Below are 15,753 nucleotides of genomic sequence, written 5' to 3'. Positions count from 1 at the left end.
AGCACCCCGAAGAGGTGTAAATCCGACCTCCACGCGGTACATCTTAGGTAATGCTAATGCCGGCGGTACTGAAACTTTGAAGTCTCAGGAAGATCTCAATTAAAAAGGATTTGTAATCATTATTTCGAAAATGCCTTGAGGTATACAACAAGAATGTGCAATAAAAGATAGGGCTTTCTCATTAAAAAAAATTCAAGTCAACCTTGCAACGTCGCCCAAGCTCAATCGCATATGCCCATGTAATGCATCCTCAACAACTTTTATCTCTGAAACATTTTTCAAAATAACCATTTCCCTCGTGTATAAATGGGATGTACGAATGATTTCCAATATATCTTTAAAAAGATATTGTATATCCTTTTTTTCTATATTTTTCTCTCACTATGGCGTCATATGAAAGAAAATACCATGATGAAATTATTTATCAAATTATTTATCAAATTTATTTTGTTATCAATAGCTCATATTTCATTACTTTATGAGTTTTAACATGTATAACATCATTACGTAATAAAAAATTGCTAATTACGAATAATGAAAAGACATTTAATATAAAAAATTAAATCATCTGTTGTGATAAAGATAAGAAAGAGAGATTAGAAAAAGAAAGTATCAAAACATACTGAATAATTTCTTTTTTAATTACGTATAGATTTTAGGAGAATGCTTATTATCAGCATTAGAATATTAAAAGTAATCTAACAAGAAATACCAGGTGACAGTGTTGATTTTGATGCGCTTTTTACAAGTTGTTCTTGAGAAAAAAAACGATGTGTCCAGCCGTTTCAGCCATTGGCTCATAGTTTCGAAGATCGATTTTTTTAAATTATTGCAATAATTTGAAAAACGTAAAATATAGAAAAGTATCAATATCTTTATAAATTCTATTTTATTTCATCGAATGTTAAGGATAAAGTTACATCTGGATGGATTATTCTGAATTTCGAATGATGATTTTGAATGCAACAAGTAGACCGCGCGCCAGTCGAAATGTTGCTCACTTCAGTAAGCATTTGACTCGCGCGCGCAACAATTCTCCGAACTGAAGAATATTTCAATAAAATTTACCAGCATGGAAAACGATAGAAATGTTCATGAGAAGATATTAACATGATTCTAATATTTCATTACCAATTTATTACACTGATAATTGACACTTAATGAATTATTACCCAAAATAATTGCCTATTTGATATTACTTTATTTGAAATGCATTATATAAATTACTAATTAATTTTGATGTAATGTATTCGCTAATTACGTATTCTAGTAAATTAATATTTATAATTGATATTTGTACAGTGTCAATCATCCACCTAGGTGTAATTTTATCCTTAACATTCGGTGAAATAAAATGAAATTTATAAAGATATCGATATTTTCTTACACAGTATTGATGCTCTTATTAAGATCTTGAATACTCATTTCAGCCATATTGAATCGTAACATCACAAGCGAGAAATGACACGTTGATTTTCCTTATATGTTATTTGTAAATAAGTGCAATTTGGTTAAAACGAAATAAGATTGCTGTAATATCCTTGTAAAAATGGGCCGAGACTATCCTTATTTTCCTGAACTCTGACAACCCATAAATAAATAATCAAAAAAACATTCGTGAAATGAAAAGAGACTGTGCATGTGTATTGAGTAAACATTAATAAATTTACTTTATGTGTCTTTTATGACTAGAACCCGAATTATTCATCGATGAACATACCGATTCAAGTTGACTATAGCGTGTTCCTTAAGATTCTCCCCATTGCCATTCGCCCGAAGCAAACAGCGCCATAGCAGTAGAGGATGAGATGTAGTAAGAGAACTAGCTAGCAGTTAATGCAGAACTTTAATCCGGGCTCTATTTACTATTATACTCCATCATTAGACTATCAAAAGAAGATAATCTCGGCTTATTTTTACAAGTGTTTTAAAGCAATTTTATTATTCTGTTTTATTCAATTTGTCTTTATTTACAAGTGCAAGAAAAATCATATCGCACTTCTAACGTCACAATTCAATATGACTGACATGAGTATTCAGGAGCCTTAAATTGCTTATCAATTTAATTTGTAACATTACTACTGATTTTGTGAGAATTGCATTTCAATGAAAATAAATTCAGCGCATAGTTTGAAAGAATGAATATGTAGTACATAAATTCACACAGAATTATTACAACATTAAAGATACAGCTTGATTGTTTAGAGTCTTTATTTCCAATTCGTTATGTAGTCACATTCTTATAAATATATTGTATAATTTGTTTAGTAATATTGTTTTTTTATACTATATATGTGTATGCTATATTCTGTATCGTCTAATTAATTGAATTCTTAAATTTGCATAGATTTTTTTACAATTATATTAAATACTTTTTAATTATAACTTCAATGAACCAGTTAGCCGTAAATTGCAAGTGATCACCAGGTAGCGAAATAAAATAGATTTTACCGGCGTTTTCCATTGCACGTAATCCGAGCCAGTCCTAGAAAAATTATGAATCGATAATATGCATTGAGTGGGACTTGGTTAGGTGGCGCGAGAGTGGATGCATGCGTGCGAATGTAGTAATGAATTAAATTGCGTATTGAAGTATAATTAGAGGCGAAAAATAGGATATAAGATGCGGATAAGTAGAATACAGTGACACAAATAAAGACGATAAGAATTTCGTAATGATAGGACTGTTCTACGAGGAGAAGGAAGGTAGGTGAGATTATGGCGTCGAAAGACATAAACGGCTCGTCAGGAAAAGGAGGGGGGGGGAGGAAGGCGGTGGATAGCAATAAGAAAAAGTTGACGATAGAGGGAAGAGGCACAGACGATAGAAAAAAGGTAACATTTAGGTTAAACATTAAATGAAGAAACAGAGGAAGGAACGGAGAGGAGAGGAGCGAGAGGAGAAGTAGAGGATAGTATCAGAAAAGAAGTTAAATTAATGAGAGACGAAAGAATGGCTTTTATAGAAAATATAAGGGAGGAAAGAAAAATAGGCATGGAAAGTCTGAAGGTCAAGGAAAGATTTGGGAGGAGAGGATTAGAGGAATAGAAGAGAAAATAAGATAAAGAAGTGGATAGAGAGGGCGGAGAAAAGACATAGAGAAAGATGGGAGAAATATAATAAAGAGATAAAAGAGATAAAAGATAAGTTAGATGAGATGGAGAGGAGAATAGGACATGGTTATACATCAGGAGAGAGAGAGAAAGAAGTGTGTATAATAAGAGAGGAAATAATAATAAGGGAGAAAATAATAATAAGGGAGGAGCTCTACAATAGGACTGCGAGTGCATGTAGCGGAAGGTGGTCAGAAGGAAGCATTAAGTGGAAGAGAGATAGGAGCAATACGAAAATTGGTAGCGGATAAAGAACGAGAGGAAAGAAAATGCAATATTGCTATTAAGGGGATTAATTGGGAAGGAGATAAAGATATAGAAAAAGGCAAGAAATGGGCTCAGAAACTATTAAAGGAGAAAATAGGGATAGATGTAGAAATAATCAGCCGGAGAATGAGGAAATGAAGAGGAAGATGATGAGAAACAAAAATAAATTAAGCGGAGGGAAAATCTTTTTCGAAAATGATTTAAGTTTTGAGGAAAGGAAAACGCAGTCTCGGATAAATAAATAGGTAAAAGCATAGGAAAACAAGGGATATGCGAGGATGAAAATAAGGGGGATTTGGAAAAGTTGGGCAAAAAGAAAGGGGAGGAAGAGAAAAAGAAAAGGAAAATAACAATAGGAAATATAGAGGATAGAATGAGAAAAGAAAGAGATAAGTGGAAAGCAGTAGGAGAGGAACAAAATTTATATTGAGTCAAAAAGGAAGTGTGGAAAACTTAGAGAAAGGTGGAAGGAGAAGAGTTAAGGGAGATACATGAAAAAAAGGGAATTCGAAGCAAATAAAAGGGGAGGAAATATTATGTTTTGGAACATTGCGGGTGTAAGGAATAAGGATAAAGATTTTTGAAACTACGTAGACAAATTTGATTTCGTAAGCCTATGTGAAACATGGCTGGAAGAAAATGAGTGAAAAAAAATTGAGGGGAGGTTATCTAATTCACATAAATGAGAATGTATATATGCACATAGAGAAAAGAAAAGAAAGGGCTTAGAAAGAGATAGGAGGTTTTATAGTAGGCATAAAGAAAAACTGAAGCAGAGGAATCGAATCTGATATATAAAAATAAGGAAGGAATATGGTAATGTCGATTATAGATATAGGGAAGAAGAAGGTTGTAATAATATCGGTATATAATAGGGGGAGCTGGAAAAATTTAGAAGAAAAGTTAGAAAGAATTATAGAGGAAAATGAGGAAATAGTAATAAAGAATTTTAATATAAGAACTAAATAGTATTGAATAGGAAGAAGAAATAAAAAGGAGAAGTAAAGACAAAGATAGGAAACGGAGGCAGAATTGGTAGATTGGGCATAGAGAAAAGGATGCTACATTTTAAACAGATTGATGAAAGGAGATTGGGATGGAGAATATACTTATGTAGGGATAATACGGTTATTGATTATGTAATGACAAATGAAGGTATAAGAAAAAAACGTTAGGAAATTTACGATAAAAGATAGGGTGGACTCGGATCACATGCCGTTGTTTCTTTGCATGGAAGGAGAAGAGGAGAGGAAGAAAACAAAGGAAGAGAAAAAAAGCAAAAAGTAAAGGAGATAAATGCATGAAATGAATAGATCATAATAGAACATCAAGAAAAAACAGAAATCTTAGCTGGCGAAGCAGACCGAAAAGGAGTAATAATAGAGGAAAAATGGCAGAGAATCAAGAAAATTGTGCACGGAGCGATGAACAAGAGGAAGAAAAAAACTAAAACATTCGAACTTCTAAGACACAAGGATTGATGAGATAAAAGTTGTATCAAGAAGAAGAGAAATACAGAGAATATAAGAGAATACATAAGAGATGGAGACTAAAAAAAATACGTAGGAGAGAATACATGGAAGAAAGTAGGAAATTTAAGGAGTTGAAGGAGAAGAAGAAACAGAATTGAGAGATTTGAAGAAGGAGGTGAATGTACAGAAATTTATAAACAAAAAAAGAGACAAAGAAAAAGAAATAGGATATGGAAAGATAATAATTGAAACGAAGAAATAGAAGCAACATTTTATGAATTTTCTGCGGAGGAAAAGGAGGACATGAAGGCAAGAAATGGAGAAGAAGAGGTGGAGGAGTTGAAAGAGAAAGAAAAAATGAAGAACAAAAAAGCCTTGGTTATAGATGGAATCCCGATGGAAGCGTGGAAATATGCAGAAGATACGTTATGGAAGTACATGATAGAATTATTGGGACAAGGAGAGACCTGAAGATTGGAAGCAAAATATTATTGTGCCATATTATATAAGAGAGCAGACACAGAATCGGTAGGAAATTATAGAGGGATATCGTTATTGTGTATAACGTACAAATGGTATGCGGAGATCCTAAGAATTGAAGAAAAATTGAAAGAAGAGATAGGGAAGAAAAACATAATCCCAAAGACGCAGGATTCAGAAAAGGCAGGTCGATCATAACATATTGGGAGTACAAATAAGTTTCCGCCGTGTTTTATCAAAAATTAAGCATTTATTGTGAAAGAACGATACATAATGTTTTATTCAAAGTAATGGCCATCGCTAGCCACTACTTTTTCCCATCTTTCTGGTAGCATGTGGATACCGCGCTGGAAAAACGCTTCATCTTTTGAGGCTATCCAATCATCGATACAATTTTTGGTATCTTCATATGATGTGAAGTGCTGCTCAGACCATGCGTCATCGATCGAACAAGTGGAAGGAGCAATGTCTGGAGAATACGACGGGTGGGGTAGAACTTCCCATTTGAGTGTTTCTAAGTAGATTTTGACCGGCGCCGCAACATATGGTCGAGCATTGTCATGCAGGAGAATAATTTTGTCATGCCTGGAGTAATAGTTTTTCCTTGAGTGCTCGGCTCAATCTCATCAATTGTGTTCGGTAGAGAGCTCCAGTAATGGTCTCGTTCGGTTTGAGCAACTCATAATACATGACACCAAGCTGATCCCACCAAATACACAACATGAGTTTTTTTCCATGAATATTCGGCTTGGCTGTCGATGTTGAAGCATGGCCAAATGGTCCCCATGATTTCCTTTTTTTTGGATTATCATAGTGAATCCATTTTTCATCATCAGTGACTATACGATGCAAAAAACCTTTTCGTTTATGCCTGGCAAGCAGCATTTCACATGTGAAAATTTCGGCATTCAACGTTTCTCGGCTTCAGTTCATATGGAACCCAATTCCCTTGCTTTTGAATCGTTCCCAATGATTTCAAACGATATGAAATTGTTTGTTGAGTCATTCCTAATGTAAGTGCAAGTTCTTTTTGCGTTTGGCGCGAATCTTCATCCAATAATGCTTCCAATTCTGCGTCTTCGTACACTTCCGCTACGTTCTTTGTCTTCGACGTCAAATTCATCGTTCTTAAACTTAAACCACTCACGACAACTTCTCTCACTTAAGGCAGCATCACCATATGCTTCTACAAGCAATCTATGAGCCTCAGCTGCAGATTTCTTCAAATTAAAGAAGTAAATCAAAAGGTCTCGTAAATGACGCTTATTCGGCTCAAAACTCGACATTTTCGTACAAAAAAAATATATGATGCTGATACAAAATCGCTAATATTTCAAGGTTATGGTGTTGCCGAATGTCCAATCTTACGATATGTCGTTTTATATCAAACAATTTTAACTATAGTTTATTAGTGGCGCCGTCTTTTGCAAACGGCGGAAACTTATTTGTACTCCCAATATTTATACTGAATCATCTGATCAAAAGAGCAAGCAGACAGAAAGTAGGGAGAAGAAAGTATATACTCTTTTTGCGGATTTGAAGGCAGCTTTCGACAGAGATAGAGAGAGAGAGATGTACTTCGGGAATTACTAAGAAGATATGGAATCAAGGAGCAACTGGGGAGATTGGAGTATAGTGTTACGCCCGTAACTCCGTCGCATATCGCGCTGTATTGACATCCGTGATGTCAAGTTGCCCAGACGACGCATCGTTGTTGATGCATCTGCGACAGACAGATCTACGGAGAGCAGTCATTCGTCCAGACGTGCTGAGATATTCCAAATAACATTATATGAAGTTCCTTGTTTGCTCGTGCTGTGCTCACTTATTAATAAAAGGGATTCTTTGATATGAGGACAGAACATGATGAAGGTCAGAACAAGCAGAGGTTTAACAGAGAAGTTCCAGACAAGAAGAGGAGTTAGGCAGAGCTGAATCCTGAGTCCATTCTTGTTTAATTCCTTTTTAATTATAAAATATATATTGCAGACCTTGACATAGAGTTAAAAAATAGAAATATAGGAGGAATTGCGGTAGGTAGTATAAGGATATGGAACTTAGCGTATGCGGATGATATAGTGCTGTTAGCAAAAAATAGGGTTGCGCTGATAGACATGATGGATATACTAAGGAGATTTTTAAGAAATAGAAAACTAGAACTGTGTGCTGAAAATCAAAGATAGTAATATTTAATAAACATGGGAAAAAAAGAAGGAAGCATGAGAAGGTAAAGAGATTGAGGAGGTACAATGTATTTTACTTTTAATAGAAAAGATGATTATGAAGATCATATTAGAATTGAACAGGAAAGGAAGGGCGACAGCCAAAAAGATATGAGGTTTAGGAGAAAGACTATGCAGAAACGATTTTATAAGGAGGATACTAATTTTAAATACCTAATATAAAGTGTTATGGAGTATGGAGCGGAGATCTGGGGATGGGAAGAAAGAGGAAGTCTGGAGAAGATTATGTTAGATTATGTGAGATGGATATTCAATATAGAGTTTTGCACTCCGAGATATATGATAATGAGGGAATTAGCTATGGACAAATTAAGGGTAGGTTGAGGAATAACAGCCATGAGATACGAGAGGAGATTAAAGAAAAGAAGAGAGGACGATTTACTTCGTGTTGTTGTGCTCGATGTTGAAAAGAAAAAGAAAAGGATAAGTGAAAGGGTATATATGGTAAAAAAAGAGAAAGGTTTTATAATAGGAATGAGGAATAAATGCGAGGGAATTAGGAGACAATGGAGATAAAGGGAGTTAGAGGAGGAAATAATTATGAGGGATGGGCAAAGACAGTGGGAAGATAGTAGGATGAGGACTGCGAGATACAATGAGTGAAAGGTACAAAGAGTGATACGAGGAATAGATGTCCCAATTATTTAAGGAAGGAAAACATATGTAGGGTGCAAGTGGGCGAAGGCGTGCGAGATTTAGTTAGGCTTAGATGCGGGAATATAGAACAAGAAAATAAATATTGGCTAGATAAGGAATATAGGGAATGCATGTATTATTATATAGGAATTGCGAAATAGGAATAGACTGTATGGAACATGACACTATGCGGAGAAATGTCCAAAAATATGTAATTGGTTTAGGGAGCTAGGAAAGGATAAGGAGAAAATATGGAAGAAACTTTGGAACGAAGAATTAGATTCAGTTAAATGTAGTGAGATAAAGAACGTGGAGTACTATATTCAGACAGGAGAACAAGTTTGCATCTAGAAGTGCGTGAGATATGATTAGAAATACTGTGATATAATATTAGGAATATATATTGTACTGCGACATTTCTATGTATAAGTGTAGCTATAAGTTACTATTGTATTGTAGTGTATTGTATAGTATGCAATGTCAGGCTATGATATGTAATATGCTGTAATAAATATTATATAAGATAGAAGAACATATATTGTGACATTCAAAGAAATGTATGTGTGAAAATAAAAATATTAAGAAAATCTTTGTTTTTAGAGTTAGATACGAGCAGTATAGAAGGATGAGTGTGGATAAGGAATTTATACTAAGTCCCCTTCTTAGTTATGTAAATGCTGAAGTGTAATAAATTCTATTCTATTCTATGTGCATTGAGTGACTATGTTTTGAAATCAATCACGCGAATGCATACCTGTTGATACAGCTCACTTTGCTGCAACTTCTGCACCTCTTCCACTTGACCAGGTTTGTAAAATCCAAACCATTCTGTCTCTACTGGTTCGACCATTGTATCATTCTCGAATTTAACGAGAACTAAAGCTCGAAGTTTTTGAAGATTGTTTTTATATTCCTGTTACAATACAATACATATAAATAATAAAAATATTAATTCTTTAATAATATAATTTTTATTTTACTATTTTTCTGCTTCAAAATTTAATATCGTTCTATGATATATATCACATGCAATATCTGAACATAAAGTTACATCAGTATTTTTTATTCATAAGATGTATCGTATATTATATATTGATTGAAATTAGAAAATATATTTTTATATTATAATTAAAAATTCTAATGTATATGATACTTACTATATTATTAATATTTTCATTATTGATTTCGGCCAGGAAAAGATTTTTCTTTTGATATTCATCTTCTTGCAAAGGATCATGCCAATAAGAAGCTTGTATCAGCGAATTTTGTATATACCTAAGAAAAAGTTTAAAATAATACACAAAGAGTTTCCATTAATACTGCTTAATGACTTCAAAAACCATGAGAGCAAATACCACAAGTATGCACCGAGATGAAGCATGCGACGCATGTAATTGCAGAATCGAGATGAGTCTGAGCACTTTGGTAAGCCGAAAACACCTTGATGCTGACCGCCTAAAGATACTAAATTCAGCATTGGTGGATTAGGACATCTTTGAGCTACTGCTCTTCTAAAATAGAGAACGATATTGCAAATTACAATACAAAAAATTGATATGGATAAATAATTAAATAATTAATAAAAAAAGCAATTTACAAAAATTGAGCCCCTTGAGAGAAACCAATGGCATTATATCCATTTTGAAGTTTTGTATTTTGCGACATTTGCTCACATACATGCTTTATTTGCTCATTAATATTTCCAAAATAGCCGTTCTCAACATCCTATAAGAAAAGATGTTATGTCTTAATTCTGCACTAAAACAACTACGAAATGAAATAATAGCATAAAATTACAACGCAAATAATACAAGCCGACAAAATTTAGGGGGAGGTCTTGTTGCTTTGAACTTTGAAAGATGTTTCTGTAGGATTTTGATGCGCTGAAAACGACTGTGTTGTCCATTTTTTTTTCATTATTTCATTTGTTAAATACTCGCAGAAACAATTTTGCCCAGAAATAGTTTTTTTATTAATTTTGTCCAATTAAATAAAAAATGATATCGAGGTCTGTTTTATGGCATTTAACTCAGCAATATTCCAGCAATATTAAAAATATTTTTTCGATACTTATAAAAATGTTTTATGCAAACCGCAAAAAAACTGAAAAAATTGACAAATTTTGAAATATAAAATCAAATAATTCGAAAGAAAAAAATTGTAAAAAATATCTGACAATTTATATTTACAGCTGTATGTTTCTAGTTTAAATCTTTTTTGAAAAACTAATTTCCGATCACTTGTTCAGAAGTTATTGAATTTAAAGTGTCAAAACAGCCCGCGCGTCATCTATAATGCGCGATATTCTCTCGAATCTGACGCATAGGCAATACAGGAGCATGTTGTGTAATCTTTTTTGGTTAGATTTGAAATCAGCGACAAGTGATCGGAAATTAGTTTTTCAAAAAAAAGATTTAAACTAGAAACATACAGCTATAAATATAAATTGTCAGATATTTTTTACAATTTTTTTCTTTCGAATTACAATATTTGGTTTTATATTTCAAAATTTGTCAATTTTTTTCGGTTTTTACGATTTTTCTAAAGTTTTTTGTTTGCGGTTTGCATAAAGGATTTTTATAAACAAAAAATATGTTTAGTATTGTCGGAATATTTCTAAGTTAAATACCGCAAAACAGATTTCGATATCATTTTTTTGTTTAGCCAGAAAAAACTATTTTTGCGATTATTAAAAAAATGGAGGATAATGGAAAAACTGACAATGTAATTTTCCAGTAGTCGCTTTCAGCGCATCAAAATCCTACAGAAATCTTTCAAAGTTCAAAGCACAAGATTCCCTCTTCCTAAATTTTATCGGCCTGTGTAATATATAATTACCAGATAGCAGCATCAGTGTTGTGCAGTACCTAGGTATAAGTACGTAGATATTTACTATGTTTATATGGCTCGATTTATGTTGTAAGTTATAACATTGATGTTATAAAACTAGCCAATCATAATTATTCTTCTGAAAAATGGAATGATTGTGATTGACCAGTTATAACATTGATATACAATACAAAATCTAGTGAAAATCGACTAAAAACGAGCGAATAAATTAAAATGTTATATTAATTAAAGATTAATATTTAATGAACATTAGAATTAAGTGAAACTAGTTTCAACTTTACATAATCTTCGTTACAGTCGCATAAAATTACCATTTAAAACATTGCCAATTTAATTAAAAACAATATAAATGGAAAAGAAGTTATAATTACATCCAGCTATGATGCAGTCAATAATATTTCGCAAAAATTCTATGATAAAGAATATGTAAAGTTGAAACTAGTTGAACTAAAGTTGAACTAGTTTCACTTAATCTTAATGTACATTAATCTTTAATCAATATAACATCTTAATTTATTCGTTCGTTTTTGGTCGATTTTCACTAGATTTCGTATTGTACTTCAATAATAAGCAAATTATTATTATTTATTATTGTTATAACTTCATGTAACTTATGAATATCGACCTGCTTTGCGTCATGAAATTGAATCTTTCCTTGTTTAACACACTTTATGTTTCTCTTTTTATAGAAAAAGAAATATAAAGTATATTTTTCTTTCTAAGCAGATCAGTATTCATAGTCGATTCTTACATTTAAGACTTAAGATGTCATAAGTCCGAGGACTGTATTAGCATCTTAAGACATTATTTAAGACAGTTTTAAAATAAAAACAGACTATGAATACCGCCCCATGTTTCACAGTTGATAGCCTTTGTCTCTACGCGACATTCATAGAAAAAAACGGCCAAAACTTAGAGAGAGACGCTTGCAAATTATTTATTCCTTCCACTATGAACTAATCGCAAAAACGTTAATCACCTAACCTGTTGGTATCTCTTTTCTGTTTATACGTGATAGTCTTATTTTGCGCATCAACTATGCGCACATGATATAAGAAGACAAAGTATAATATATCATTCCCGAGAATGCACAGTAGGGAAGTGAATTAAGGCTGAAATTTAATTGACTATATGTCAGCATTGTTATACACAGGAAAGTGCACAGAGGCCAAAATTTGATTGGTTATTTCCAGTATTGCTATCGACATGCGTATGCAATGGTACACCTTGTATTCTTACATCATGTACGCGCAATACTTTTACGTAAAAGAAAATGAGGAGTTAGCAGTCTAGTATAATAATGGAAGTCTGCGGCTGAAGTACTTTTTTTTGGTACCTATGTCTATATCTGCAATGGATATTATTTCTTATAAACTAATATCTATAGTTAGATACATTTTAGTTTTGGATGATACTACACTAAGACAACTTTGTAATTGCCATAAATTTGTATTACATTTCGAAATCATCCTATTTAAAAGATCAATCTCGAAATAGCACCGATATTTTTGAGCCAATTTATTACATCAGGTCGAAATATTACACATATTTTGTTATTTTGATTGTGATTTCTATTTCGACTTTACTTGATTTAACATTGGCTGCGTTCAGCAAAGAAAACTAATCAGTTAGCGCTTAATGATTCTTCAAGATTTCTTCAACATTCATAATAGGTTTCTCTTAGATTCAGTAAAGAATTAAAGGCAAGAAGGCTCAGTCTTTATTTCAAATAAATTTCTTTAAAATATATATTTTAAATAAACAAAAAAATTAAAACATTATTTAATATTTATTATTTTAAATAACTTCTTTGATCCCTATTTTTTATTTAATATTTTAAATAAGTTATATCAATTTTTTATCGATTTTGTATTTCAAATAATTTTCTGGAACTTATTTATATTTTTTATTTTAATTTAAATTGTATCAGTTATGTTATCGATCCGTCAGTAAAAGTGACGATGAGTAATTATATAAATTATACTATATTTATGATGAAGTATAGCATATGTGAGTACAAACTATATCTACATATGATCCGTTTTCCATCTGTGGTTTGCGAAGGGTTAATACTTTTAAATATTAATTATAGATTATAGTTAAAAAAAAACTGAAACGTTATACTTATAAATGTATATTCATATATTCAAATAAACAAAATCATTAAAAATAAAAAAATAAGCTCGTGAATATGCAACAATATAATCAATAACTCAAAACTTAATAAGCTTTAACTTGTTAAAAATTATTAAAATATTTTGTATTTACTATTTGAAATATTTATTTAAAATATACATATTTCTTATTTTATATTTTAATTAAGTTTTCAAAATTAATTTCTTATTTAAAATAAGAAATTGCCTTTGAAATCTATTTAATAAAGAAACTTATTTAATAAAATAAAAGACAAGTTATTTTTCTATTTTAAATAAAAATTATTCTATATTTTAAATAACTTCTTGTAACCTATTTCTTATTTAATATTTTAAATAAGTGTTTGGAATCTATTTTATATTTTTTATTTTAAATAAGTCATATCGATTATTTTACCGAGCTCTGGCAAGAACCAATCATATTAAAGAATCACTAAGCGTTAACTCTGATTAGTTTTTTCTGCTGAACAGTTGAGTGAGCGCTCGCTGCTATGTATTTTTCCAGATCTAAAACGCTTGGATGATCTAAAAGAATACATTATAACAGCGAGCGTCCACTCTATTGAATTTACCGAACGCAACCATTAAAAACCGTTACGTAACTAATAACACTAAAAAATTTAGATCGAAATGTTTACGATTTTTTTTGTTATCATTCTAATAAATTTATTTACTCTCAGATACTATGGCTCTTTATAGGCATTTCTTACATTATTAATTTGTTTAATTTATTAGAGCATTTCGTAATATAATATTTCATCGTATTATTTTTTTAATAATAAGTAAATGTTAAATAAATGGATTATTTGAATTAATGGCTTTATAAGTGTTACTTCATTTTATTTTATATGTCAAATTTACTTGCATAGAATATTTATGTATGTACATATAAAATATTTGTATAATATGTAAATATTACTTACAGATACATGAAATACATAGATCACATAGATCTTAACAAGCAAGTTGTCATCATGTGATGTCAAAATAATATTAAAGACGTCATTTTGTCAAAATGCAATTTATTCTGAAATTTTATGTCAAAAATAAAAATAAAATTCCCATACCTAGGTATTTTTTTTTAAGATATATATAAGATATCTGTACCTTTCTACCTAGATATTTTATTTTTCTAATATCTGTATACCTAAGCACTGAAAATAAAATACCTTGCATAACACTGAGCAGCATAGAATTTCGTGTAAAAAAAGTTTATATGCCAAAAAAAAATTAAGACAAACAAATATGAATAGATGAATATTTAAAGGAAGAGTAGGACAGAATAAAGATGTAAAATAAATATCATATTTATATAGAATATTTTTCCAGATATATGCTTTTAAAATTGTTAACAATTGTTCAACCTCTATCTCATTGTTTCCAATACGTATGGAATGGACATAAACTCCAGGGATTTCATCTTGAAGGATCTGTTGTATTTTTCCAAGACTAAAAGAGAAACAACAACTATCACCTGCAAAAGATATGCTTTTATTTTTATAACAAAAGGAAGTAAAAGAATGAATAATTGAAAATTAGAAAGTAAATGTATCATGCTACTAGTTAAAAGAAAAAAAATTTTAATCTCATGTTTGTAGGCAAATATTATTAATGCATACATATAATATTTCCTAAAAAGATAAATACAGAAATTATAAATTTGGAAGTTTTGAGCTAAACAAAATATTAAATTAAAGGAAGAGTATCTTCGTAAAAGCAAAATATAAGATCTTTCTTCATTACATAGTTTTCGAGCTAAGATATTTATCTGCTCATAATTATAAAAAAACTTCTGTCGCTTAATTCTTTATTTTTAAATATTAAGGACATCATACTCACATGCATAAACATTGATGAATACAATGTACAGTTCTTAGCAAATTTTTAAATCAATTATAAAAACATTCCTTAAAGTAAAATTAAATTTAATTCAACGACTACATACAAAGATATTACAGTTATGAAGAACACTGCAACACGATTACCCATACAGGTAGCGAAAATTATATCACACGTAATATCTCGGAGGGAAAATATGCAGGAAAAGCATTTAGAAAGTGAGTGGAATATTATTTAGACAGAAAGACATACCCATTCCATGCCAGAGTACCACTGGCACCGGCGAACCATCGGTGGATTTTATGCCCTCTTCCCGTAAACCATCGGCATTCGTGCATAAAAGTATCACGGCGACAAAAATATAAATATGATTTATCGTTGGCTCTCTCGCGACGCGAACCATGTTAACCGTCAATCACGCTTATGTTTAAGCAACTAACACAAACCGAGACATCGCAATACTTTCTGCAACAACATTAATTGTCGGACAGTTGGACACAGCTGAGCGCAGTAGAGAGTTATTCAGCGCACATGTGGAAACATTTTTTTTGTCGCATTTAACGGCGATAGACGCGCCACGAGACCACATTAGAAAGTTCAGACTGTGACGCTCATTCGATAATTTAGATCCCTTTACGGAATTTTATAGCAATTTCGGCTGATGGGAATAGAAACCCTCTAATCAAAGTCACGCGACAC

The 15,753-nt window shown here is 31.5% G+C and overlaps 1 protein-coding gene across 1 annotated transcript; it reads right to left on the bottom strand.

The window, feature by feature from the left end:
- Nucleotides 1-2,359: 2,359 nt before the first annotated feature.
- Nucleotides 2,360-15,457, bottom strand: LOC105620416 (palmitoyl-protein thioesterase 1). The gene is made up of 7 exons (XM_012201912.1): nt 15,307-15,457; nt 14,580-14,689; nt 9,810-9,937; nt 9,568-9,723; nt 9,370-9,487; nt 8,967-9,125; nt 2,360-2,485 (listed from the first exon to the last, which is right to left on the bottom strand). The coding sequence occupies exons 1-7, from the start codon at nt 15,455-15,457 to the stop codon at nt 2,360-2,362; spliced, it is 948 nt and encodes a 315-aa protein (XP_012057302.1).
- Between the last annotated feature and the right edge of the window lie 296 nt (nt 15,458-15,753).

The sequence above is a fragment of the Atta cephalotes genome (genome assembly GCF_000143395.1).
Source record: "Atta cephalotes unplaced genomic scaffold scaffold00026, whole genome shotgun sequence".
NCBI lineage: Eukaryota > Metazoa > Arthropoda > Insecta > Hymenoptera > Formicidae > Atta > Atta cephalotes.
The sequence above is the reverse complement of the archived record's forward strand: the minus strand, read 5'-3'. Positions and strand labels throughout refer to the sequence as shown.

Coding starts and splice junctions, on each gene's coding strand:
- LOC105620416 (XM_012201912.1), bottom strand. CDS start 15,457: ATGGTTCGCGTCGCGAGAGAGCCAACGATAAATCATATTTATATTTTT. Junction 9,488..9,567: donor CATCTCGGTGCATACTTGTG/GTATTTGCTCTC, acceptor ACTTTTTCTTAG/GTATATACAAAATTCGCTGA. Junction 2,486..8,966: donor AAAGTGAGCTGTATCAACAG/GTATGCATTCGC, acceptor TAATTTTTCTAG/GACTGGCTCGGATTACGTGC.